Genomic DNA, 24,554 nt, shown 5'->3' with positions numbered 1-24,554 from the left:
GTGCCACCTTCGTGCATATCAGTCACAGCGTAGATGTGTATTAAATATCTGTACAATAACAGTGAGAGCAGCTGCATCAGACTGAACCAAAAGTCCATCTAGCCCAGTGCCTCCCTTCCATCAATGTGGGGACAAATGAGTAACAGGACAGTATTTGCCTCAAGTATCCCCCCTGTCTACCACCATTTGTGGCTCAGGTGTAATTTTTTTTGTTGTTCCAAGGAATAGATGTCTAATACCCACCCCAGCTTGGAAATTGCTGCCAGAGTTCAGCCTGCTGCTGCAGACCTACCTCTTCTTACCTTGTTTTAAACTCACCTTCTTACTTGCAACACTCTTCTGGCCTCAATGCTGCTATGGCATTAAGCAAGGCAATGCCTCCTTAGCTCAAGTGATGAAACCAGCACCACATTCACATTAGGACAGTGTTCCACACAAGGAATGGTATCACCTTTTAATCTGCAAACTCAGCAATCACAGGCATATCCCTGCCTGTGATGATCTCATTGCTATGGGCTATGTACCACCCCAGACAATTTTCTTCATTCAAGTAAGCAGGAAATTATGTTCAAAGAGCTGTTTTGGAAGCTGGGGACCACTGAATGAGCCTGCTCTGTGATCAGTTGCTGCTTGCCTAATGGCACATACTGCACTTTCAGCAGCTCTCAGTGGTAGCGCTCATTCCCAACAGCTTTCCCTCATTTGTTGCCACCAATTCTGATGGAGGGACAGAATGAAGCACATACAGCAATACATGACACTAGCCAGACCATCACCTTCTGCACTTACCCTGCTCTTGGCCTACCTGTGACCTAGTGCCCATTAGATCCAGACAGACTCTATAACAAGACTTGTGTCCTAAGGGAGTTTTTGCTATCATTCAACTGCTTAATTCTCCTGAATGCTTCTTTCCTCCTTTCTGAGTAGGACACTAACATAACCTGTCTTTGAATAAGGCAGGCAAACATGCAAAGCAACTGAAGGAAGGAAAACACCATTAGAATCACCTTACTGTGTCTTATCTGCCCTTGGTAACTGTGCATGGGACATGGGACCACAGACACCCTTCCATAAATGTACCAGTACCCAGCCTCAGCCTTCAGTGTTATCTATATAAAATGAGTAGCTGATGGGTAAACTACAGCAGCAGTACTTCTGAAGGCACACCAGGTATTTGGGCTGAGACAAGCACATGTGCTACAGCAAGCAACAACTGAACATCACACATGAAATCTTTCAGATTTACAACTGAGCTTGCAAGCCTTGGTAGGCAGCTTGGGTAGGAAGGTGCAGATAAGGCCTGAACCAAAAATACTCCTCCACTGCAGCTCTGAAGACAAGACCCCAGCTTCCACCAGAGTATCTGGAACAACCTTGTAACAAGTAGTGGAGTCAGAGATGAGTTTCTTACGTGAATTAATTATATATACCTTCTCAGAAAAAAATGAAGTAATAAAAATGCTTCTGTTACGTGCCACATTTGCATCAATCGCTTTATCTGGGAAAGTTCATGCAGTGTGATAGACAGAAACCACAGGTACTGCACCTTCCAGTACTCTAGAATCCTCCTTGAGGTAGAGAGCACTCAGTGTCTCAGTGATGAGCTGAACAACTCCCTAGCAACTAACAGAGCTAACTGATGCATCATACAGCTCCCTTTCCTAACACAGATCAGCCAGTGGGCAGTGTTCAGCTGACTGCTTCCATTAGAACAGTCTTTCCCCATAGTTTTCTGTCCTGCAGACTAACACTCTACTTGCTCTCACCTACCCCCATCTAAGTGTTGAGGGGAGTTTATGAAAGCACCACAGGTAAGGCAGTCATGCTGTTTGATGCCACTTTTCTAATGTACTTCAATGCAACATAACATTTAGATACTTGCTTTAAAATCTTCCTGCACACTTCCACAGGAAAGGTTGCAATAAATTCTACAAAAAAAGTAGGCATGTAATTATTAACCCATTCCATGATGTAACACAGTTTAGCAAAGCTAAATCTATCAATTTGATTGCACTAGAAATTGTCCAAACTGCACATAAGTAGGAAAGTCTTGAACCAGACAGATTTAAACAGATGCAGGCCAAAAAAAAGGGGGGAGGGGAACCACACACAAAAAAAAACCAAAACCCACCATCCTTTGAGTTGTGTACCAGAGCAGTCCCTCCTGATGGCTTTTAGGACAGAGGTGCTGCTCTTCTCTCCCCTTACTATGGCAGGGAGAAGCCACAGCAGTTGAAAAGTGAGTTATGAGAGAAGTTATCATGGTTATCTTTCTTATTTTACCAGATGTTAAGAACTAGTAGGAAACTCCATTGCACACTGATGGCAGCCCACTACAGTTAAATGAAGCTCAGTGTTTAAGTAATGAATAATCACTCTTCCTTTTATTTCAGTGTCATATTACATTACAGTCAAGACATGTTATTAACAAAACCTACCAGACATTTACTTTAACCCTCAAAAAAAAAAAAAACCAACCAAACCAACTCAAGAAGGAATGTATATAAATAGAGATGTCACAATTTTTTATGTCACTAGTCCATTAAGATGTTTCACAATAATGTGTTAGAAATACACTCTCTTGAAAGCTATAGAAGCAATGTTTCACTTGGTTTAGACTAGTCAGCTAAAATACAAAAAACCTGTTCCATCAGGTCCAAATGATCATACACTTCACATCCATGAGAGAACATGGCTACACGTTAAGAAACCACCACTGAATGTTTATGCAAAACCAAAAGCCTTCCAATCCCTCCTCTTGATCTACAGGAAACTACCGCAAAAGTATTTTGCATGTGTGGCTGTAGAGCCCATGCAACAACCCAGGCTCAACAGCTACACAGTTACTACCCAAACACTAACATATAAAATGCAATTCATCACTCTTGCTCAGGATTTTAGGACATTTGACACATAGCACCAGTAATGGTAAGAGGAAACCCATTTCCAATAGACACATACTAAAAACTGAGATAAAACTACTGCTCCCTAAAAGATAGCTGCATTTGCTAATCAGCTGCAATGGCAGATGTAACAGAAATAACTGAGTTTCACATAACAGCTGGGAATATACACCTGCTTAACTGAGGAAAAGGTTATACCTAACCGGCTTTGAAGAATTTAGCCTAAAAGTTTCACATGTTCCTCGGCATAAACTGGAATGAAATTCCCAGCTTGACTTTATACAGGGCTCTTAAATCAGGTTTAAAAGTAAAATAAGTATTATTTAATATACATCATCTGGGTCTGGATTCACCCCACCTATGAAGTTTCATTGTTTTAAGTGCCAGCTCAGGTCCAGTTTCTCTACTGAAGGAAGGGAAAGCCACTTTCAAACAGGATGCTTAGGTGGGTCTGACTGTCCTCTGGGGGTGTCACTCACCCTTGGGTGAGAGACAGCTGAGGAAAGCTGCATATGTGGTGTAACGTAAACCTTTAAGAGGTAGGAGAAGTGAATCCAGAGTCTACAGCTCACTTATTCTCAGTTGCCTGCAGTGAAAGTTGTCTGCGCTAACAGAAGCTATGGGACATCCGGCAGCTAAAGCCAAACACACGCTCGTTTGTAAGGAGAAGGCAGGGTTAATGGTGCTTACCCAAGCTGAAGGACATGTCATGAGCCCTGAACACAACTCTGGCTTACATTCAACACAGTTTTTTTATGTCAGTTTTGTGAAAAAGCTGAATTCTGAACTAAGTTTCAACCATGTTACAGAGGACGTTGAGGGACAACACCGGTCACTAACCACTGAAAGCACTGTCTGTTGGAAAACGTAGTTTTTAATAGATATTCTTCATCTTACATAAGAGCACAATAAATACACCACATTCTATAGAAATTTCAGATGACACGAGTAAGAAGAGGTGAAAGAGAGAGAATACCAACAGACTACATAACCATACCCCTGAACTGCATGACAAAACACTCCCTACTGCAACCACTACAAGCCATCATTTATACACTTCAGGTTGGCCTCACCAAAAGCTTTTAAGTTTTTATTTTTTCCTTTTTTTGTTTGTTTGTTTGTTTTTGTGAGGGAGAGGGCTTAGGGAAACGAAGAGAATAGAAACACAAGAAATGAAGGGAAGCGATTAGATGGGTTCCCAGAAAAGATCCTGGGTTCCCAGACAAGATGCATACACAAAATACAAGGATGAGAAGGAATTTGTTCATCACTTTCCTTCACTCCAATAAAGAAGCTTTGTTGCTATTTAAGATGAGCAGTTGCTCAAGTAAGTAGCTTAATAAGGCTTGTAGAGAAAACCAGTGTTATGAGGTGCTGGCTGTAAGTGGTTAAGCAGACATCAGTCAATACACAAGCTGGCTATAACAGTGGTTCTACACACTGGTTTTTCATGTTAAGAGAGGGCAGGAATTAAAGAAGTTAGAAAACCGTGCTGCATAACATCTGATGACAATCAGCAATGAGACGTTATGTAGATACTCATAATTAGTGCTGTCGTTTTCTCTCAACCTCCTACTTCATTCTGGTTATTTCCATGAAAATACATATAGACGCATTACTAAAATTATGGTTACAATTGTTACATCAGACTTGTTTCTAAAGTCACTCCAAATGCAATTTCATGTTAAATTGACCAGGTAAGGTCACCCACATAACACAAACTATTAAAAAAAGTCAGCAAACGGAAGCAAAAAAAAAAAACCCTTGTGAACTCCACCTCTTTACTGTTTAATCTGTCAGACTGGTGAAGACAAATTGTCAACTCTGGATTCAATTTTTTTAAATACGATTGTCACATTAGAGAAATGAAAACACAGCAAAATAAACTGTACAAAGGCAAAGTAGAATAACAAAAAATATTTTACTAAAACATAAGATTTACAGGAGATTTTCCAGACAAGCCATACAAAATGGTCACAAGCTTTTTCTTGGAGGGATTTTTCTACACTTGACAGCAGAATCACAATATTATTAGTGAAGGTGGTGGATGTTTAATGTTCCCATTTTTTGTTCAAACAATGAAGCTTGTCCATCTACAGCGTCTAAGTTAGACTGGGCTAGAGGGTATATTCTAAAGTATAACTGGTTAGCTGCTTTTACCAATGCAATTAGCATCACCATAAAAAGGGAGGAGGAGCCCACAAAAATTAAAACAAAAAGCCCCGCAGCTAACCCTGCCTACCTTCATTCACAGTGCTTATACTTAAACCATGACGGGAAAAATGATTAAAAGCAGAGATGTGCTGCTGCTTTCAAACAATTTCACAACAATCCAGATGATACTTCTAGCCTCTGCTCATGCGGTACAATAGTGAATTAGGACAAGACACAGATTTGCTAATGTGCATTTAATCACCAAAGGACTGAAGATGTCTGGGCTTTTATTCTGTAATGTTTCTAAGACTGTGTCCATTAAATGCAAACAAAAAAAGGAAGAGGTCTTGGCAGAACAGGAGAAGTGATGCACACTTGATGTTCAAAGCGCATTTAAATATTATTCATGGCATATAGCCTAGTCCATGCTCTGGCTGTAAAGAAAAAGAAACACATTTAAGAAAAGATGTATTTTTCAGGCTTGATTAAAGTAATTTTAAATACATATTTTTAAAGATCTCTTTTTATATCACTGCTGCAAGCACACAAAATATATCAGTTCTGAAATTTTAAAGTGCAATTTTAAATTCCAGCAGCTGTCAACTTTTGTATATTAAAAAAGCAGCCCGACAGCAGTGGATCCAAAAGTGAAGAGGCATAACATAGTAATTCGATCCACTATAGTCTGCAACAGAAGCAGGTATCAAAGAGATGTACTTTTTGGAACCTTTAATCTGTTCCTTAAGCTCTAGAGGAAAAGCAGTGATGTGCTTTTTCATTTTACCAGAAATGCAAATTAGACAGGCTAACAAATTCAAACCATGAAAACTCAAGCCTCACAGGTTTGAAAATAGAACATTTAAGGCACATGTAGGGTACCTGGACTATGACAGTACACAATAATTGTTTCTGCAAGCTGCAAAGCTGCAGACATAAAACAAGAGGTCAGGATTTACATCCCCCAGCCAGTGAGTAAGGAGCTATTCCTGAAACAAATAAAAAAAAAAGTATAAGATAATCACCTGTTTCTATGGCTTGGGCTTCATTGGTCTTCCATTGCTCAGCTACATCATTTGCTAGTGGATCATCTGGATTGGGAGCGCTTAACAAAGCCTGGATTGATAGCAGAACTGTACGAATCTGCAAAGCTGGGGACCATTTATCTGAAGAGACATTTATAGCACTATGAAACACCATATTCACCATAGTCTACAGAAACTGCAAGTTTTCCGGATAAAGATATTCTTTAAACATATGAAAACTCTTTTCAGGGTCAATTTAAAAATTTCTGTACCTAATAAGATAAAAAGAAAGTAGCACACAGCAGCACTTACCTTTCAAAATATCTAAACATATTCTTCCCAGCTTGTCTACATTAGGATGGTAAATTTTGGTCATGAAACGTACTTTAGGAGCTGCCATTGGATATTCTTCTGGAAGGAATAGTTCAAGTTTAAATGTCCCACCCTCGAAGGGGGAATCCTGTGGACCTGCAATGACCACATGAAAATAGCGTGCGTTGCTTTCATCTGGCTCTGCTTTTATCCCAGGGACTGGCTCCGCCAGCAAGCGCTGGGTTTCCTAGAAGAAGAGGAGGCAATGTAACAAATACAACCCATGTCAAATAAACATGACCTGTACAAACCATTTTAAAAATAATAAGCATTCATTCTGCCTACATTCAGAGAAACAATGATAGACAAATACCTTAAAGCCAAATAATACCTGCAGAAAGAAGACGAGGCTGCGGTAAACTGGTACTCATCTCCTTTTAGATCCCTCACCTGCTGTGTGTGCTTCTGTAGCACTCAGTAACAGATAACAATTCAGCTGTCCTCAAATTTCTTAACTTTTGGTTAAACTACTGCCAAGGTGCTATATTTTTCAATATACTTAAAAGCACGTTAAAGAATATCACAATGAAAACACCAAAGCATTTCCCATTCTACCTTAAATAGAAACTCCTCTAAGTGAAAAGCCAAAGGTATTAATCACTCACATAAAATGTTCAAGATTTACTCTAACAAGAGTGAACTGGTTTATTAAGCTGAACATCTGTACTGGAATCAGATCCAACATCAAAGACTTTAAAGTGCTACTCTGCTGCAACACTGTGTTTTAAGGATGTTTTATATATTTACACATATACGTGCATAAATAACACAGCTTTGGTGTGAGCACTTTCAGCCTAAATAGAATCATGTTTAAAGTCACCGTAACAGACAGTAGGAGGGAGACAGTTAAGTTGTTCTATAAGCAGCAAACTTAGGGAAGGCTGGTTTCCTACAATGACTTATATTCTTTGTTACTCAATTCTTCTGCCTATAGCACCAATCCTACCACGGGCACAAGCTGTGACCACAGGTAAGAGCTGCCCACGTTCTGATCGTTCATCCTGCTAATGCACTGAGCAGACAGACCAAATCCTATACATCTTTCCCTCTCCTGTGCCAGCCTTCACAAGCCTTATGGGCACCATTCTACTCCTTATAAAAAAGAACTCGAGGCCAAAATAGGCAAAAGGACATTAGGCAGGGACAAGAAATCCTGCTGAAGCCTTATTTGCTCGCGTAATTTCTTATTTTTCTTCTAGCTTGCTTTTACTATGTACAGTTCAATTTTTCACCACCTTTCTGTGTTGGGTTTCACAAAGAAAAATTATCTGTTTCTACTGACAAAAAATGGCAACTTGTAGGTGTAACAATTTGATTTATTACTTCAGTTTTATAGAATATTTATTCCATATGCCTACAATAATAATAATCATAAAATCAAAAAATGGTCTGGGTTGGAAGGGTCCTCAAATATAATCTAGTTCCAAACCCCTGTGATGGGCAGGGACACCTTTCACTAGACCAGATTACACAGGGCTCCATCCAACCTGGCCTTAAGCACTTCCAGGGATGGGGCATCCACAGCTTCTCTGAGCAACCCGTTCCAGTGCCTCACCACCCTCATAGCACAGAATTTCTTCCTAACATCTAATCTAAACCCTCTTTCAGTTTGAAGGCATTCTTCCTTGTCCTGTCAGTACATGCTGCTGTAAATACTCTCTCTCCAATACAGTAAGTCTCTCTTTAATACAAGTACAAAACAGACAGATTACCTCTCCTTGGCTTCATAAATTCTTTGAACATAACTGGGCTGTTACAATACCATTTTGTAGAAATAAATGTACACAGCATTTAAGCGATATGCCTGTCTCGATGCAGTTAAACAACACCTCACATTACAAAAACTAATCAATATCTAAAGTGAAGTCACAGTAATTAATGCCAAAATCCAATTACTCATCTCTGAATTGTCAGGGTCCTACAAATCATAATATTGACGTTATTACTATGTACATATGCAAACCTAAAAATAAATCTATCTGGTCTACTTCCTTGTTTTGCCTACTTATCTTCATAGACATTAGCTGCCAATGCCACTCATACACCTTGCTGGAAGGCCATCCAAGCTTCTTTGAGCTGTCTACATTCACTTCTATATTTTAAATAATACTCAGAAATTTATAACTTACTCATTCGTATGCTGCTGGCTATTTACTTGTACACTAATGATGTAGAAAAGCAGTTATAACAATTTCTGATAGTTTATATTCAGTGGTATGAAAAGTCAGTAAGAAACTATAGATTATCCCTGTAAATGCATAAAACATTCTCAGTTTCTTTCGGCAAGTTGTCAGTATGAGTGCTGCCACAGGTAAATGGGACAATTTGGATTTCTGTCTACGAAGGACCATATACTTATCGACAGTTCTGCATGAGGAAAGTGTCTTATATCAAATGCAAATTAATGCAGCGAGTTCAAATCAAAATTTAAAAATAAGGAACTTAAGGAAAAGACCAAGTCTTAAACTTCTTCACAGCTGCTACCATTTGGACTTCACCAGATATGCTTGTAGGCAAATTGTGGCTTTGGTTCTGATGGGCACGCCAGAGGCTTTTTTTTTTTAATATTAAAGATAACACATTTTAATAGCTGGGCTGATCTCAGCAGTCCCTTGCTCCCCCCCAGTCCCTCTGGTCCCCAGACTGCCTCCCTAGTTATGCCAGTATGCTGACTGTAACAATACTAGGCAGCCAATCCTGGCTTAAAATAACCCAGAATCAGCAGTTCTCTGGCAGTAGCCTCAGCACTTCTACCTGCCAGCATAACTGAGGAAGCAATGCCTAGCTGCAAGCTGCACATTGTGCCACTAAAAACCATTTGTCAGGAAACAGAGAGCCCATATATGGGAAAAACAGTTCTTTTAATCAAGACACCCATAATACTGAAGGGGTTATTCCACTGCTAGTGTCATCCCTTTCAGGGAGATCCTTTATGCCCCCACATTACATGGGTGTGGTCATCATGCTATAAAATCCCACAGAAAAGGGGAGTGCAAAGAAAAGCACAGCCACACTAGTACTGAGGCTACTCTGAACCCACAGCCCCTTGGGGAACATTAATATTACATGAAAAATCCTTTAAGCAAGCACATCTTTTTTCCTGCGCTGTGCATGGAGCTCCATCACTACTGGCATAATTGAAGCTGTTTCCAAACAGAAATGAGGAGGAATATTTGCAAGAAATCTGTGAGGGAATTGGTTGACACTCATCTTCCACACCTGCCAGGCTCTGACACAGTAGAGAGCAAGCACCAGGCTAAACTTCTCCGATACAGACAAAATGCTTTGAGCAAAAGCTGAGAAGCATCTTTGCTTCAAAAAAGGTATCTTCTTAAAACACTATAACAAAGACAAGTCTGTTAAGACTACGAAAAACCCAGGAGAGATGCCATTTATTAAAAGAAAGTGTAATGTTTGTACTTAAATACATCAACACCACCTCCTAAATTCTGAGAGTAACTAAGGTTTTTGTCCTGCAGTCATGAAGACATTTATAATAATATCTTAAACACATTTTGGGGGAAACCATGGAAAAGGAACAGAAAGGGAGAAATTAATCAAAAAGTTACATTTTAAGGTTTAAGCATATAAAATGCTTAGACGACTAGGCCCAGTTCTAAGGTGATTACACAGACTTGATTTTGCACATTTTACAGTAAGATGGACAGTTACAGACATGCAGATACTAAAATAAATTTGATTTGCCACAAAAATTGGAGATATAAGTAATATTTGAGAGAAAAAATTGTGAGTATACAGGGCAACACTATGCACCAGGTCAGGAAATGGAACTGCCTTGAGATTTTAATTTTTTAAGTGTACATTACCAATTTAAAAATAAAACCCAGAAAAACCAAACACACCAAAACAAAAAAGAAACACCTATCACCCTGTAAATCACCCACAAGAGAATCATGAGATGCGAAGCAAACAAGGAAATGTTGAACTACATATTAATCTTATTTTGTAACTTCATACTACTTTTCCCAGAGGATGGCTACTGAATGAAGAAAATCTCTCAAACACATTCAAATAAATAAATCTCTTCTAATTAAAATTCTAGATTCTCACCTTTTTAAACTAATCAGGACAATCAAGCATATGCAATACCTGACTCTTCCATATCTTTTTAGGTAAAGTCTTTCTAACATTTTTTTTAGCTGAGGAAGTGAGTTTTATGCAATGTTACTTCTTCATTTCTCCCCAAAACTGCCTTTGAACCCTTTGTCCAATTTCACATGTTCTGTACATTTTGTAAGCTGTCAGTGACTAAGACTAACCAAGCTCAGTGCTACTAAAGAGGAAGACATGAACTCCAATACTACTACTGCTGCTTGGCCAGTTTATTCCAATGAAGTATATACTAACCTTGCCCAGCAAAAATCCCTGCTAATAAAGATAGAAAGAGCTGGAACACTCATATATAAACATGCTAGAAAGGATAAAGGATAAATCTGAGAAAACTGGGCTTTGCACTTCTGCTGCTCACAATAAATGTTTTTACAACAGAACAGTTAATTTTGTCTTCTTGAGAACAGAAATTCCCATAAAGTAAGTGTTCCGGAACAGTAATTTGTAGTGGTTTTTATTACCTCTCCTCTAACATATTTAAGTAAGTTTCACAGAAGAGATTTCAGGACATATTTTGAGCTCTACGGCTTTTAATGAAGTGTCCCATGCTGCCGTAGGCAGTTATTTCTATTTGTCATACTCTGCAATGTTTTTAGATTGAGATCTCTTCTCAATCCCACATTTACTCCACTTTTTCCAATTCCAAATAATGTCATAATAATTTCCATTGACTAAAATAAATTAACAAATCCAAAAGGAAGATATATGCCAGTCAGTACTTCAAAAAAATAAATCAAAAAATCTTTCATTCACAACTGATTATGCCTCCCCTCCCAATTTTATCTTTTTTATTTTTAATTAAGTAGTTAGAAAATACGGAAGTGTTGAAAGTGCTTTGACAAGCAGACGCTAAGCTTTCCTGATTATCACAGGTGGCCTGAAGCAAAGTGACAGATGATACGGATGGGACAGATGGTGTAGCTGACATTCTGCATAGCTATTCTTCTATGAAGACATTAAATTGAAAACTAATTGTACCTGAGGGGGAAGAAGCTCTCAACCTGTTTTTACAGTAACCTGTGAGGACAAGAAGCCTCAGGAAGAGAGAGAGCACGGGGATCTTTAGAAGAGACCAACTGAGAAGGAGGGGTGGGTGAGGGTTTTTGAAATTGCCAAGAGTAAGAGAAGCCACCCAAACAGGAGAGCTAGATCTGCAGGAGAGTGTGTTTCACACTGAGTTTTCACTTGGTCATCCTGCTTTCAGTGAAAAAGAAGTTACTGAAAAGCAGATATAACCATCAGGATTCTCCTTGTTCTTACACACAGAACAAGACAGAGCACTTCTTTAAGGAAGTGAACTGAACACCCTGAAAGATGCTTCCGTACAGACATACAAGAAAATCAACTGCTAGTGCACGTGGAGATATGAACAAGCTAGAAAGGAGGAATCCATCAGAAATATACTATTTTAATCACTCCCAGTCTTGCAGAAGTGTTTGCAAAAGCCTCAAGCTGCCAAGGCCTCAGTCAAAACAATTGAAAAAAGATTTCTGTACGCTACATTTTCGAAAAACAAAAAGCTACTTCAGAAGTCTTGTTTGCTATCAACAGACTAAGGCAGGACCAAACAAATAACTACAAATATAGTGGCAAAATACAAAAGTGGCAAATAACTACAATCAGAAGACTCTCCTATGCAAGTATTTGCAAAAACACTCAAACATTATTTCTTACACAACAGAGCTACTGCAGCTAAACTGTAATCTCTAAAGCTTCCCCGTCTGACAGAGACCACTCCAGTACTGAAGGAAGAAATTTCTGCATGGGGTTAGACAATTTTTAAAGCTTCTTCATTGCTGTTTAGAAAGGAATACTATTCTTTGCTTGGAAAAGTAGCTGCAATTCTGTTCCCCATACTATGGCAATAGTTAATCACACAAATTTTACACTGTCAGCCAAGAGATGTGGCTAAAAAAAAAATTAAGAACAAATCAATATCTATCACCTCTAAAATACATGAACTTCAAAGCTACTGTATGAAAACGACTAGAATTTAAGAAAAGCTTGCTTGCAAAGTCAGCACAAAGTCGCTCAAAGAAGAAATCCAACCTCCTTATCTCCAGCCAAATTTGCTTTGCTTAGTAATTCAGCTACCTGCATGTTCATTTTCCTGACACCCCAGTTTTCTCCTTACATATTCAATATTACTGCTATACAGTTACCTTCACTAAGTGAAAAATACTGCATATTAATCCACATATTAAATACAGTGGTCTTTAATGAGTGTTACAATTGAAGGAATACACTTTTTGACAGAATGGTCTTCTGCTCTACACTGTACTTTAATACCAGCTGTGAATTCACCTCATGAACTTCATAAAGAACCATTAGAACCACGAGAGCTTAGAGAAATCCCAACACCTTACAAGGTCTGCATATTTTAAGCTGATAAATGAATGGCCACTGGGGAAAGAAAAAAAAAAAAAAGAAAAGCTGTGCTGCCTTTCCACTTCAGCCTATTATGCACTTTCACTTTTGCCTGTATAGCCGTCTCTTGACCTCATGGTCCAATATAACACGTAGCCAATCTGGAAGAAAAGAAAAGAAAGAAAAACAAAGCCATGCAAGAGAGAAGAGTCCCTGATGCAGTTCACCACATGTCCAGCAAACAGCTGTGCCAACAAAACGCAGGGTACAAACACATGCTGTCAGAATGATGGAAGAACAGACTGCTCCTTTTGGTGGAAGGGCTGCTTTAAAGAGTTGAGACTGCAGTGTTAATCACAGCAAGATACTAGCGTTACAGATTACTATTCTGTAACCAACCTAAAAAGGAAATGCAGAGGCTACCTCCTCATTCCAAAGGAAGAAGCTTAACTACCAACAGGGCTAATTTCAGTAACAGATGGTAAACTGCTAAATTAAAGTCTTGATCCATTTATAAAAGTCTTAAACACCAAAGACTCTGCATGTATTCTTACTTATAAACAGTTATCTAAGAACCTTTTATAGTGTTAAGACTACAGAAAAGCATCCTTATGGCTAGCAACTTTATGCTAGTACCTTAAAAAGAAAGATAACATCATTAAGCCTTTCAGAGGTTGACATACTTGTGATAAAATTATTCTGAAAATTCAAAACAGAAAACATTAATAATGGCCTCTCACATAAAGAGAAAACACTGCAGGTCTTAAAGCTGCTAAGTATTTAAAATGGCACAATGCCACATTTTTACACGAAGTCTCAATGGAATGAAACTTTCCTCATATTTTCAGCAGCACATTTACTAGCTCAACTCACTATGCAATAGTCAAGAAATTTTCCTTCAGCATCAGCTACTAAAATGGAGGTTACACTCCTACAACTTGGTCAGGCTGAGGCCAGATATAAGCCCTCTCTAATCTACTTCAGACAGTGAAAAAATGAAGGTAGCATCCACCCTTATTTGTAGATTGAACTAACCGTAGGTGGCTTTTTTCTGTCTGAACAGATCGGGGAAGATACATGATGGATGAGTATCTTTGTTTTAATAGGACCTACTCCACAACAGGAACTACAGCTCAAGTAGCAGTGTTTATTGCTGTCCCCTTTACAGAAATCACCATCCTGCAAATCTACTGAGAAAGTAAACCCTGTCAGCATTCTCAATGCAACTCAGAAAACACAAGCTGGGTTATCTTAACTAGATCTTTAACCTGAAAAATGCTGACTGGTTACATACAAACTACTGCCATCCAGCAGAGGACAATAATTTCCAACAGAAACCACGGAACAATTGGCATTGGCTATGGGTAAAAACATCTTCCATCAGTACAAATGAACGAAATCTACACATCTCTTGACACATTTTTTCCACGAGTGCTACAAGCAAAGGTCTCCGAACAGCTGGCTACAAAAACAAAACAAATTTTTGGTAACCCTGACGATTTAAAAAAGGAACAATAGGATGCAACACTGTATGAATAGTCCCAAAATGGCCTAAAATAAAAGTTACTGGTATAATGAAAAAGGCATTCGGATTGAAAGAAATCCGAATCAGCTTACCTCACTTTTTTTGGCCATAAAACTTGTACCTGGCATGATCTAATTAAAGTGCATAACCATCTGAGCACATGTACAGGGTGTAGGTGTCAAGGTGTTCATAACGAGGAGGCTTCCAGGGGTGACCTCTGAGGGGAGAGGCCAGGAGCTACACCATGCCAGACAGAGTCAGCTCCAACAAACCTGCCACAGGACGTGGCTGAATCCATTAGCCAAGCTGGTGGCACACCTGGGAAAAACTAGTGTGAACACGAAGGCCAGAGAAGGAAGGTAAGAAAGAGCTCCAAGCACCAGAGCAGAGACTGCCTGTAGCCCGTGAAGGACCAGATTGGAACAGATACCCGCACTGCAGCCCACGGGTCACATGAAAAGCATCACAAGGAAGAAAGAACAGAGAGCAGCTGTTGTGGACTGACCACAAACCCGCATTCCCCTGCATCCGTAAGGGATAGGGCAGTTGGGAAGTCAGAAGTGAAGGACTAAAGCTGAGTATTGGAAAAGGGGTGCAAAGTTGTTTTAATTTTGTCCTTGTTTCTCATCATCCAATTCTATCTTCCTTGGAAACAAATTAATTAATTTTCCCCAAGTTGAGTCTGTTTTGCCATGATGGTAATCAGTAAACTATCTCCCTGTCTTTGTTTTGACCCATGAGCTTTTCCATCTTATTTTCTCCCCCTGCCTGGTTGAGGGGGACAGAGAGTGTCACTGGGTGAGCATCTGGCCAAGGTCAACTCACCACAGCATAAACCACCTGGTAACTTTTAATCTGGGATGTGCTTGAACTGGTGTATCCAGAACCACTTTTAGAGAGGATGTCACAGACAGCTTCAGGCTCTGTAAATGATATTACAAATTAAGAGTTTTTGAGAAAGAGATGACACACTTCAAATGAAAACCACTAGCTCCATTTTCTGCTACACTTGAAATGATAACACTTATCACTTTGAGGCTACCACACATAACAATTTATGTGGGAGAATATGTGATGGGGAAAAAGAGAGATGTTTCAGTTTAACTGATTGCTCATCAATCACGTCAATATTTGCTTCCAGGGGAAATCAGACATTTCCTGCCAAATCCTCCAGGAAGATTTCTAAAACAGATAAAAAGACACCACCCGTAACAAAAAGAGATTTTTTTTTAAAATTAAAAAAAATTACATTTGAGTTGCAGAAATTTTTAGTCACTGAGAGTGGAAGTCCTTTGTTTCATTCTTCATTGGCTTCAGCTGCTGAGTTTACAATTGAGTCACATTGCTTTTCTCCCCACCATTTCAGTTCTTTGTCCTTCTTGATCAACTTCACTCACACCTGTAACTATCTCCACCACTTCCCTTCTTCACAAAATGCACGAGTTTGCCCAAATGGGAAGCTCTAACTCCTCAGCAGCAGTGCTTATTTGTACAGTCACCCTTCCATAAACACCCATCATCAGCCCAGGCGCTTACAAAGTCAAGTAACAGATGAGATCACAGAACTGATCTGGCTTAAGAAATAACCTTTACTGCAGAGTTCTGAGCCAAATAGGTTCCTCAGTCTAAGTTCACCTCATCAGTATAACAACTTTTGTGCCAGCACAGTCCAAGCTACATCTGTTCATACAGTAAGGCTTTTCAACATGAATCAGAATCATAGAACGGTCTGGGTTGGAAGGGAACTTAAAGATCATCTAGTCCAATTCCCCTCTCATGGGCAGGGACACCTTCCACTAGACCATATTGCTCAGGGCTCCATCCAACCTGGCCTTGAATACTTCCAGGGATGAGGCATCTACCACTTCACTGGGCAACCTGTTCCACTGCCTCGCCACCATCACAGTAAAGAATTTCTTCTTAACATCTAATCTAAACCTACTCTCTTTCAGTTTGAAGCCATTCCCCCTTGTCCTATCCCTATATGCCCTTGTAAAAAGTCCTCCTCTGGTTCTTTTGTAGGCCCATTTTAGGTACTGGAAAGCTGCTAGAAGAACAAACCACAGACTAAGAGAATTTATAGTTAATCTAACTTCACTAGGTGGTAACTTCTCCATCTTGTGCCAGGTCTCTGCAAAAAACCAGTACAGCAACCAACTTTGGCATTTCAATTCAGACTATGTACAGTATACATTTGCTTCATATTTTTATTCTAAATGTAGGAAAACCTCACCAGCTACCAGTGCCATTATCTTCCAACTACACCCAATAGTCCAGATTAATTCTGGGGTATGAAATCAAAACTAAAAGCTTTAGCTGCATAGGGCTAAACTTAAAGCAGTATATTGGCACATGGACAAGTTATAACTACTTGCCAATGACAATTCTTTCCTGTTCTGTCACAGTGCGATAAGGGGGAAGATCACATTGATCTCCTGCACCAAGAAGTGACAAATTGCACATAAGAAGGTAAAAAAGCATGCATGCTTTTGCTTCGATTTTTGAGGGGGAGGCAGTAGGAAAAAGTGAAACTTATCAGTCAAAACTGTCTTCTACATATAGTGATAAACTGCCTCAGAAAACTACAGAGACTTAATTCAAAACTTAGTATAACATTACATCACATTTTGGCACAAATTCTTCCAGGGTCTATCAATTCATTAGCTACAATTATGTAAAGATCTGGCTGTAACCAGCATTACTGAAAATAAATTGGTTACCTAAGCAGATGTCAAATTGTCAAAGAGATTTCAGAATGTTTACATTAAAATTTTATCACTGCAAAACAACTTCATTGAAGAAAATCTTCTAAAAATAACATCTACCTTTTAGGAAAAAAAAAAAGAAAGAATTAGCAGCAAAGCCCATCAGACTGTAAAGCAAAGGTCAGACATCATAAATAGAAGGCTGTACTTGTGGTTCCCAATAGCTGGCCTCCACATGAATTCTATTCCTTGCCATATAATCCCCAAGTGTCAGCATTCCACGTGTCCCCGCTTCCTGAACTCATTACTGGGCTAATGTCTCTTGTACATTAATGCTTCTACCACTCTGCAGGTTCCCAGACCCTACCACCAGCCCCGACTGTATCTAGCATCCCCTCCCCACAAAAAAGTAAGAAAACCTTAACTAGTACTCAATCTATGGACAACTGTCAGCAAATTGAAACTACAGGTGTGCTAAGCAAGCACTGTGAGCTCTGGATTGCTCACAATCTTCCCTCACAGACTTCTGGCTCTCCAGCTCCCACCCCCACACAATGTTAACCAGTGCAAAGCCACCTGCAGTGAGATGAAAACAAGTGTAGTACTCCAGGTAACTGTGCCTTCACACAAGAAAAAAAAATAATAATCCAGAATCTACCCAGTCTTGGAAGAAGACTTTGTGGCCAAACAGTAACATGAAGGGGAGTATTTTAAGGTCAGCATCACTCTCCCCTGAGAATGACCACATTCCTGAATTTTCCACAACAGATTACATGATTTTAGAACTGTGAATCTCAGATCCTATGCAAATTCCTAGAGGATTATCTATGTACTAGCACAGATCAAGCTTTTCATGGTGCATCTCCAGCTATAGTAAAGTGAGGCATAATTAAATTCACTAAGCTGATAGTGTAAACCATTCCTGCACTTATATTCATGGAGCACGTGTGCATTGGAGGTTTGCAGTAACACACAGTGTAGAGTCAATTATCAAAGTGTGGTTAAAACAAACAATAATTCATACAGAGCTTCTGTCCAAATGCCATCTGTCCTGGGTTGGCATGACAAGGTTCTGCTAGTGGCGGGGGGTGGGGGGCAATGAGGTGGTTTCTGTGAGAAGCTGCTAGAAGCCTCCTCTGTGTCCAACAGAGCCAATGCCAACCAGCTGCAAGATGGACCTGCTGCTGGCCAAGGCTGTGCCCACCAGCAATGGTGGCAGCACCTCTGGGGTAACATAAAAACAACAACCTGGGCAGGAGCAGCCAAAGAGAGGAGTGAATATGTGAGAGCAACAACTCTGCAGACATCAAGGTCAGTGCAGAAGTTGAGGGAGGAGGTGCTCCCTCAGGGAGGATTCCTGAGTGATAGTGGAAGGGTATTTAGGCAGGTATTGGAAGCCTGAAGCTTGGCAGAACAGATCCTTTGTGCAGATGTGGGAGGGAGGCTGAGAAGAGGGCTCAAGTCCAGAGGATAAGAAAACTTTCAAGTCAGGTCAAGGTACCAGTTTTAAAAAGAAAATCTCCCTGGCTGAGGGAGATTCCCCTGCAGCCCATGAGGAAGACCATAGTGAGGCAGGCTGTCCCCCTGCAGCCCATGGAGGACCCCCTGCCAGAGCAGGTGGATGTGCCCAAAGGAGACTGCGACCCCATCGGATGCCTGCAGTGGAGCACGCTCCTGGCAGGACCTGTGGAGAGAGGAATCCACGTTGGAGCAGGTTTGCTGGTAGGACTTGTGACCCAGTGGAGGACCCATACTGAAGTGTCCTGCACCCTGTGGAAAGGACCCACACTGGAGGAGTTTATGAAGAACTGTAGCCCATGGGAAGGACTCATGTTAAAGAAGTTCATGGAGAGACCCCATCCTGGAGCAGGGAGTCCTGCCCCTGAGAAGGAAGGAGCAACAGAGACAACGTCATGAATTGAGCATAACCCCCATTTCCCATCCCCCTCACAGTGGAGGGGGAGAGGAAAATGAGGAATTAAGTTGACCCCAGGAAGAAGAGTGGGGTGGGGAAGGTGTTTTAAGATTTAGGTTCTATTTCTCATTACCCTACTCAGATTTGATTGGTAATAAATGATATTAACTTCCCCAAGTCTGTTTTGCCCATGACTGTAATGGGCAAGTGATCCCTCCCTGTGATTCTCTTGACCCAGTAGCCTTTGGTTGTATCTTCTCTCCCCTGCTCAGCTGAGCAGGGCTGTAACAGAGCAGCTTTGGTGGGCACTTGGTGTCCAGCCGGGGTCAACCCACCACACCATCTATGGCAAAATCTGCCACTTGCTTCTCACTATTAATCCACCAGTCACATGTAACTATGAAAATGTGGTTTTGTTCTGTACTATTATACACAACAAATTTTGATGATACTCTGAAAGCCCTCTAAACATAACAGACGAATACAGTATAAAACAATTGCATGCAAAGCGATAAAAATCCATTAGCATCAGTACTTAAAAACCCTGGTGTACTATAAGTTTGTGCCTCAAAGTTGCTCAAGTATTATACAAGAGGGTTCAAGCAACATTACTGCCTCTAGCTGGATTATTTACTTGGTTTTTCCTCAGTTTTTATTCTACAGTGTCTACTAAAAGCTTCTTTAAGGAAAAGGCTGTAAAAAGTTATCAGTGTCCTTTTTAGGATTTTGTTATTAAGACTCCACATTTTCTTTTTAAAACTGGTACCTTGACCTGACTTGAAAGTTTTCTTTATCCTCTGGACTTGAGCCCTCTTCTCAGCCTCCCTCCCACATCTGCACAAAGGATCTGTCCTGCCAAGCTTCAGGCTTCCAATACCTGCCTAAATACCCTTCCACTATCACAGCCAGCGTATGCCATACTAGTCACCCGGCAAGAAGTCTCAATGAGAGTTGCAAAACAGCATATGTATTATCTTCCCACATTCCTGCATTTGGTGGGGGGGGGGGGGCGGGGGGGCAGAGAGAAAGTGGTTTTAAGAAGAACAGTACAAAACCACCTCCTAAAATTCCAAAAATTTTCACTCTTCTATCAAATTTGAAGTTGCCCACAAGATTCAAACAGCATACAAGATGCAAAAAGACATTACAAAGACCAGGCTTCTCTGACAAATGTCAAGAAACAGCACTGTCCAAAAGTAATGTTTTCTGTGCCTAATCACCAACCAAAAAAATAGAAAATACCACAAGAAGGTATTAAGTTTACCTCAAGTCTTTTTTATTTAATTTTTTTATTGAGGAAACAAAAAAAAAGTGGTCGGAAATGTCAGTTATCAAAAAGCAGAGGTGATTTAAATTTTCACGTGGAGACAGAAGTATATGCCTCAGAAGCCCACAGCTTTCAAGACAAAGTAAGAAACTTCAAGTTGGCTGCCAGTAAGACTTTTTAAGAACTTCTAGAAAGTTTCAGTTGCGGCCTAAATATCTGATTTATATTTTAAAAAACCCCAAACTTATAAAGCTGATTACATTGAGCTCTAATGTACAACGCTGTAGGTGCCTATTGCCACACACACTGAGAGAATCTCCATAAAACTTCCCAGAAATTTTACATTTTGAGGCAGCATTTTGTAACTAGCAGTCCAAGTGTTCCCAGAGTCTCAAAAAATACTGCAAGCAGGAGTTCACTGGTAGCCATATGGAAATAGCTTCTCACAGTAAATAGCAAGGAACAAGTAGCTCAGACAACACCACACTATCACGCAGAGAAGGAAATCCAAGCCTCTGTAATTTAACACTGATAAATTTATTAACAAGAAAAAAATCTGAAGGAGTCTCAGATAGTCCTTCAGATGGTTACTTCATGATAGGAGCAGCTGCAGTGATTGTAACACAAAGGCTACCAACAACTGGCTATACAGTCAATACATAGACCTGGACATGAAATCATGAATTATGAGATCACTGCAGCGAAGAAAACAGCAGGAAAAAAAATTAAAAGATTATATGAGGCAGCATTGCCCATCCCATTCAGATATACTGACTGCACTTGACACAGCAACGAGGTGGATTGAATGTCAGCCAAGAAAAAAAACTCAGACACAATTCAATTCCTTACTCAACTGGAGGTACGTGACTTTGCAACATGGGAAAGAATTGATGTAATAAGTGCTTGAAAGTAAAAACCACTGAGCTTATTTATTGTCTGTTGCAAAGGCTCAGCTTTAAATACTGGAAACAGTCACTCTGGGGAAAAAAGTTTACAGCATCAAAACCACATATCTATGTAAATGTGCCATACCGCTTTTATCTTATATCAATAGATTTTTTTTGGCAAGGTGATTCTCATAAGACCCCTGGTTTTGAACTACTGAAGAAAACAAAAATACCTCTTCTCTATTCACAAGATAGGTTTTCCAATTCTGATTATATCTCTGGAGATCCAAAACTACATCAATGTTTTCTACTCACCATTCGTGATGTGCTAACACTGTCATAACTCTAAAGCAGGTCATCTCTTGAGCTTACAGGTCATTCCCCCCACATTTTATTAAAGTCTGTGTTTCTAAGTAATCTGAGGACAGTAGATCAGGAATAATTCTGTATCTTCTGCAACAACTGCTTTGCAACATCCATAGTGTCACCTCTTCACTGAATTTGATGAAAGTATGGGAAATATAAATAAAGTTCTTGCAGAGACAAGGAAAGCTACTGCTCTCCTACTGGGATAGATGACAGCCTGCGCATAGCAAAGACGCAGGCTGAGGAGTATAGGGCTGCTAGTCAACCTGAGAGCCAGGCCATCTGCCAGCAGTCGGTCAAGACAAGGAATGCCAACTGCATTTGGAGCAGCCAGCTAGACCCTACAGTCCAAATATGCTCTCCTATCCCCAATCAGCCATCCACAGTCTCCCTTGGATGACAACACAAAGGGTGCATGTGGAGCAAAGGGAGATGGTCTTTCCTAACAGTAACCTAAGCCATTTATCATAAAATTTATTACTGTGCATAACAAAAACATCTAATTTTCTTTATTGGAGCCATTTTACCTTTCTACAGCTCTTTCCTATTTTGATCTCTTCCATTTCCTTTCCCAATCTTTCCAATTCTCACTAGCGACTGAGTTCAATCCCCCCCCCCGTCCCTTTAAGGTAAAAGGAATAGGAAATTTAACACTAACGTCAAAATTGACACGATAGGAAAGGTCAAAACAATTCTCACTCAAGACTCCTGATGTCTCAAGCAGGTGTATTTCTGTGTCTGCACCTCTGCAGCTGTGATATTTCAAAATATGACTTTGCACATTTTTGAGGCTGTAGTAGCTAGTCAGATTCAAGTCCTGGACCATATGCACCTCTGGCAACCCAATGCACACACAGTGAAGGAGCTGTAGAGCTGGTCATCTAACACAGCCGATCCAAGATTTAAGAGCTCTAGACTGGCTGCAGACAATTGATAATGCATGCATAGAAATACTCAACCCACAATACAGACCACCCTGTAATAGATAATAATCCCAAAAAAATGTCTAAGGGGGATCCTCCAAAGAAAATCTGGAGTTTCTAAGTCTCTCTTTTGCCCTCCAACTTTCCTCTCCAGGAGGAAAAGAAACATTCCCACACCACCACACATCTTTGAAGTGAGTTGTGTAAATTGTGCCAGGTTTTTTTCTAGAAAAGCATGAAAGACACAAAAGTGCCAAGAATGAAATTTATGCACCAGCTTACAAACTGGTGCACTTCTGTATTCCGAGGAATTGTCAAGAGCAGTCAAAAAAATTTAATACAGACACCAGCCTCATGACTGAGCTCTTACTGCAACTCTGTGATAAATACCAGTTCCACCGAATTACGAATCAGTGCTCCTTCTCACACCTGAAATACATTCAGCTTAGCATGCTGTGCACTCGAGCAGCTGGATGAGCATCAAATTCCATCTGTAAGATTTGTCTTCTTTACTTTTACTGCTTTACAATTCTGATAGTAATCATGGTTTAGTCTGTTTCACACCAGACGAACACTACTTCTTTTACCTCATCTTCTCCATCATCTACATGACAATTTGACTTCTTAAGAGACAATATAGGGGTTTTTTTCATCCGCTATTTAACATATTCTACATTTACGTGTTTTACAATGGTTGCCAACGTTGCGTGCTCAACCAAGAGAACTTTGCAGTGCTATAAATGAACATCCGTTCATTTCAATAGATGATGAGGATGCTGTCGTTTCCTGCGAGGGCAAACGAACCTTACTGGAATCACTAAATAACTTTTGTAGAGAATGATCATCCATTTGAGGGCTTCAATTCACATCACTGCAAATTGAGCAGGAGACAGCAGCCCAGCACGATCAGCCACGCTAGCTACAGGACCGAGCTGCCTTTGGATAGCTTGCCATACAGCTACCTGTATCCCCGCTGAGTGACTCCAAATCATTCCAGTCTTAAGCTGAAACTGAATTCGGAGGGTCAGCTGGAAGTGCCCCAAAGCTAAGAACCCTTACAAAGCTCGGTAAATCAAAGCCGAAACACGACACTGAACCCACAGCGCGGCACGTTAACACCGCACGGGCCGACAGCTCCGAGCGCACGCCGTACTGACGGGGCTGACCCAGCGTGCAGCGGTGCGGATGTCCCGACTCACAGACAGCTTAAGCCCAGGTTTAACTACTCGCTGCGGCTTGTCCCTCAGCGCACAGGAGGAACCCGAGCGCGGCGCCGCCGCCCTGCCCCGGCCCGAGCACGGCGGGAGCTGTGCCGGCGACCGGGGCTGGGCGGGGGCCGCCGCTGAGGAACCGCAGGGAGGCAGAGGAGGGTGGGCGGGTGCTCCCGGTGCCTCTCGAGCCCCGGGCCCCGCGGTCGGCAGCGCCGGGGCCGCGGGGCGGGCAATGCTCGCGATGGGCGCGGGCCCAGGAGCGCCCGCCCGTTCCCGCCGCCCGCGCGCGACACAGCGCTCGGGAGCCCCCGCGGCAGCGAGAGGAGCGGCGGGGGGAGCGGGGGCGGCGGCGGCGGGTCGCCCCTCGCCCGGCAGGGGCAGGGGGAGGCCGGGGAGGCGGCCCTGCCCCGGCGCGGCCCGACTCCCGGACACCGGAAGCGGCGCCAGGCCCGGCGCGGCGCTGCCCGCCGCGCGGGACCCCAGTCCGGCGCGCCCGGAGCCCGCGGCGGGGCGGGGCGGAGCGCGGCGGCGGCGCGGGCGGGCGGCGGTACCTTGATGATCCTGCGGGGCAGCCCGGCCATCTTGTCTCGTCGGTGCAGGCTCGGGGCGCGCCTCCGCTCGGCGCGCGCGCACGGCCGGAAGAATCCTCGCCGCGCTTCCGCTGGCGCCGCCCTGCGCGCGGGGCGCCGGGAAGTGTAGGACAGCGGGATCCGCGCGTGGCAGCATCGCCCGGCACGGAGCGAGGGGAACCCGCATCAGCCGGTCCGCGCGCTGTCGGCGGGAAACCTCTGCCCTTCCTTCCCCTT

The 24,554-nt window shown here is 41.6% G+C and overlaps 1 protein-coding gene across 1 annotated transcript; it reads right to left on the bottom strand.

Moving 5' to 3' along the window:
• Positions 1-3,759: 3,759 nt before the first annotated feature.
• Positions 3,760-24,430, bottom strand: UBE2N (ubiquitin conjugating enzyme E2 N). The gene is made up of 4 exons (XM_064655468.1): positions 24,300-24,430; positions 6,392-6,638; positions 6,080-6,220; positions 3,760-5,491 (listed from the first exon to the last, which is right to left on the bottom strand). The coding sequence occupies exons 1-4, from the start codon at positions 24,327-24,329 to the stop codon at positions 5,451-5,453; spliced, it is 459 nt and encodes a 152-aa protein (XP_064511538.1). The 5' UTR covers positions 24,330-24,430; the 3' UTR covers positions 3,760-5,450.
• Between the last annotated feature and the right edge of the window lie 124 nt (positions 24,431-24,554).

The sequence above is a fragment of the Pseudopipra pipra genome, chromosome 5, assembly GCF_036250125.1.
Source record: "Pseudopipra pipra isolate bDixPip1 chromosome 5, bDixPip1.hap1, whole genome shotgun sequence".
NCBI lineage: Eukaryota > Metazoa > Chordata > Aves > Passeriformes > Pipridae > Pseudopipra > Pseudopipra pipra.
This window is presented reverse-complemented; position numbering and strand designations above follow the sequence as displayed.

Coding starts and splice junctions, on each gene's coding strand:
- UBE2N (XM_064655468.1), bottom strand. CDS start 24,329: ATGGCCGGGCTGCCCCGCAGGATCATCAAG. Junction 6,639..24,299: donor TGCCCCGCAGGATCATCAAG/GTACCGCCGCCC, acceptor CTCTTCTTCTAG/GAAACCCAGCGCTTGCTGGC. Junction 6,221..6,391: donor ATGTTTAGATATTTTGAAAG/GTAAGTGCTGCT, acceptor ATGTCTCTTCAG/ATAAATGGTCCCCAGCTTTG.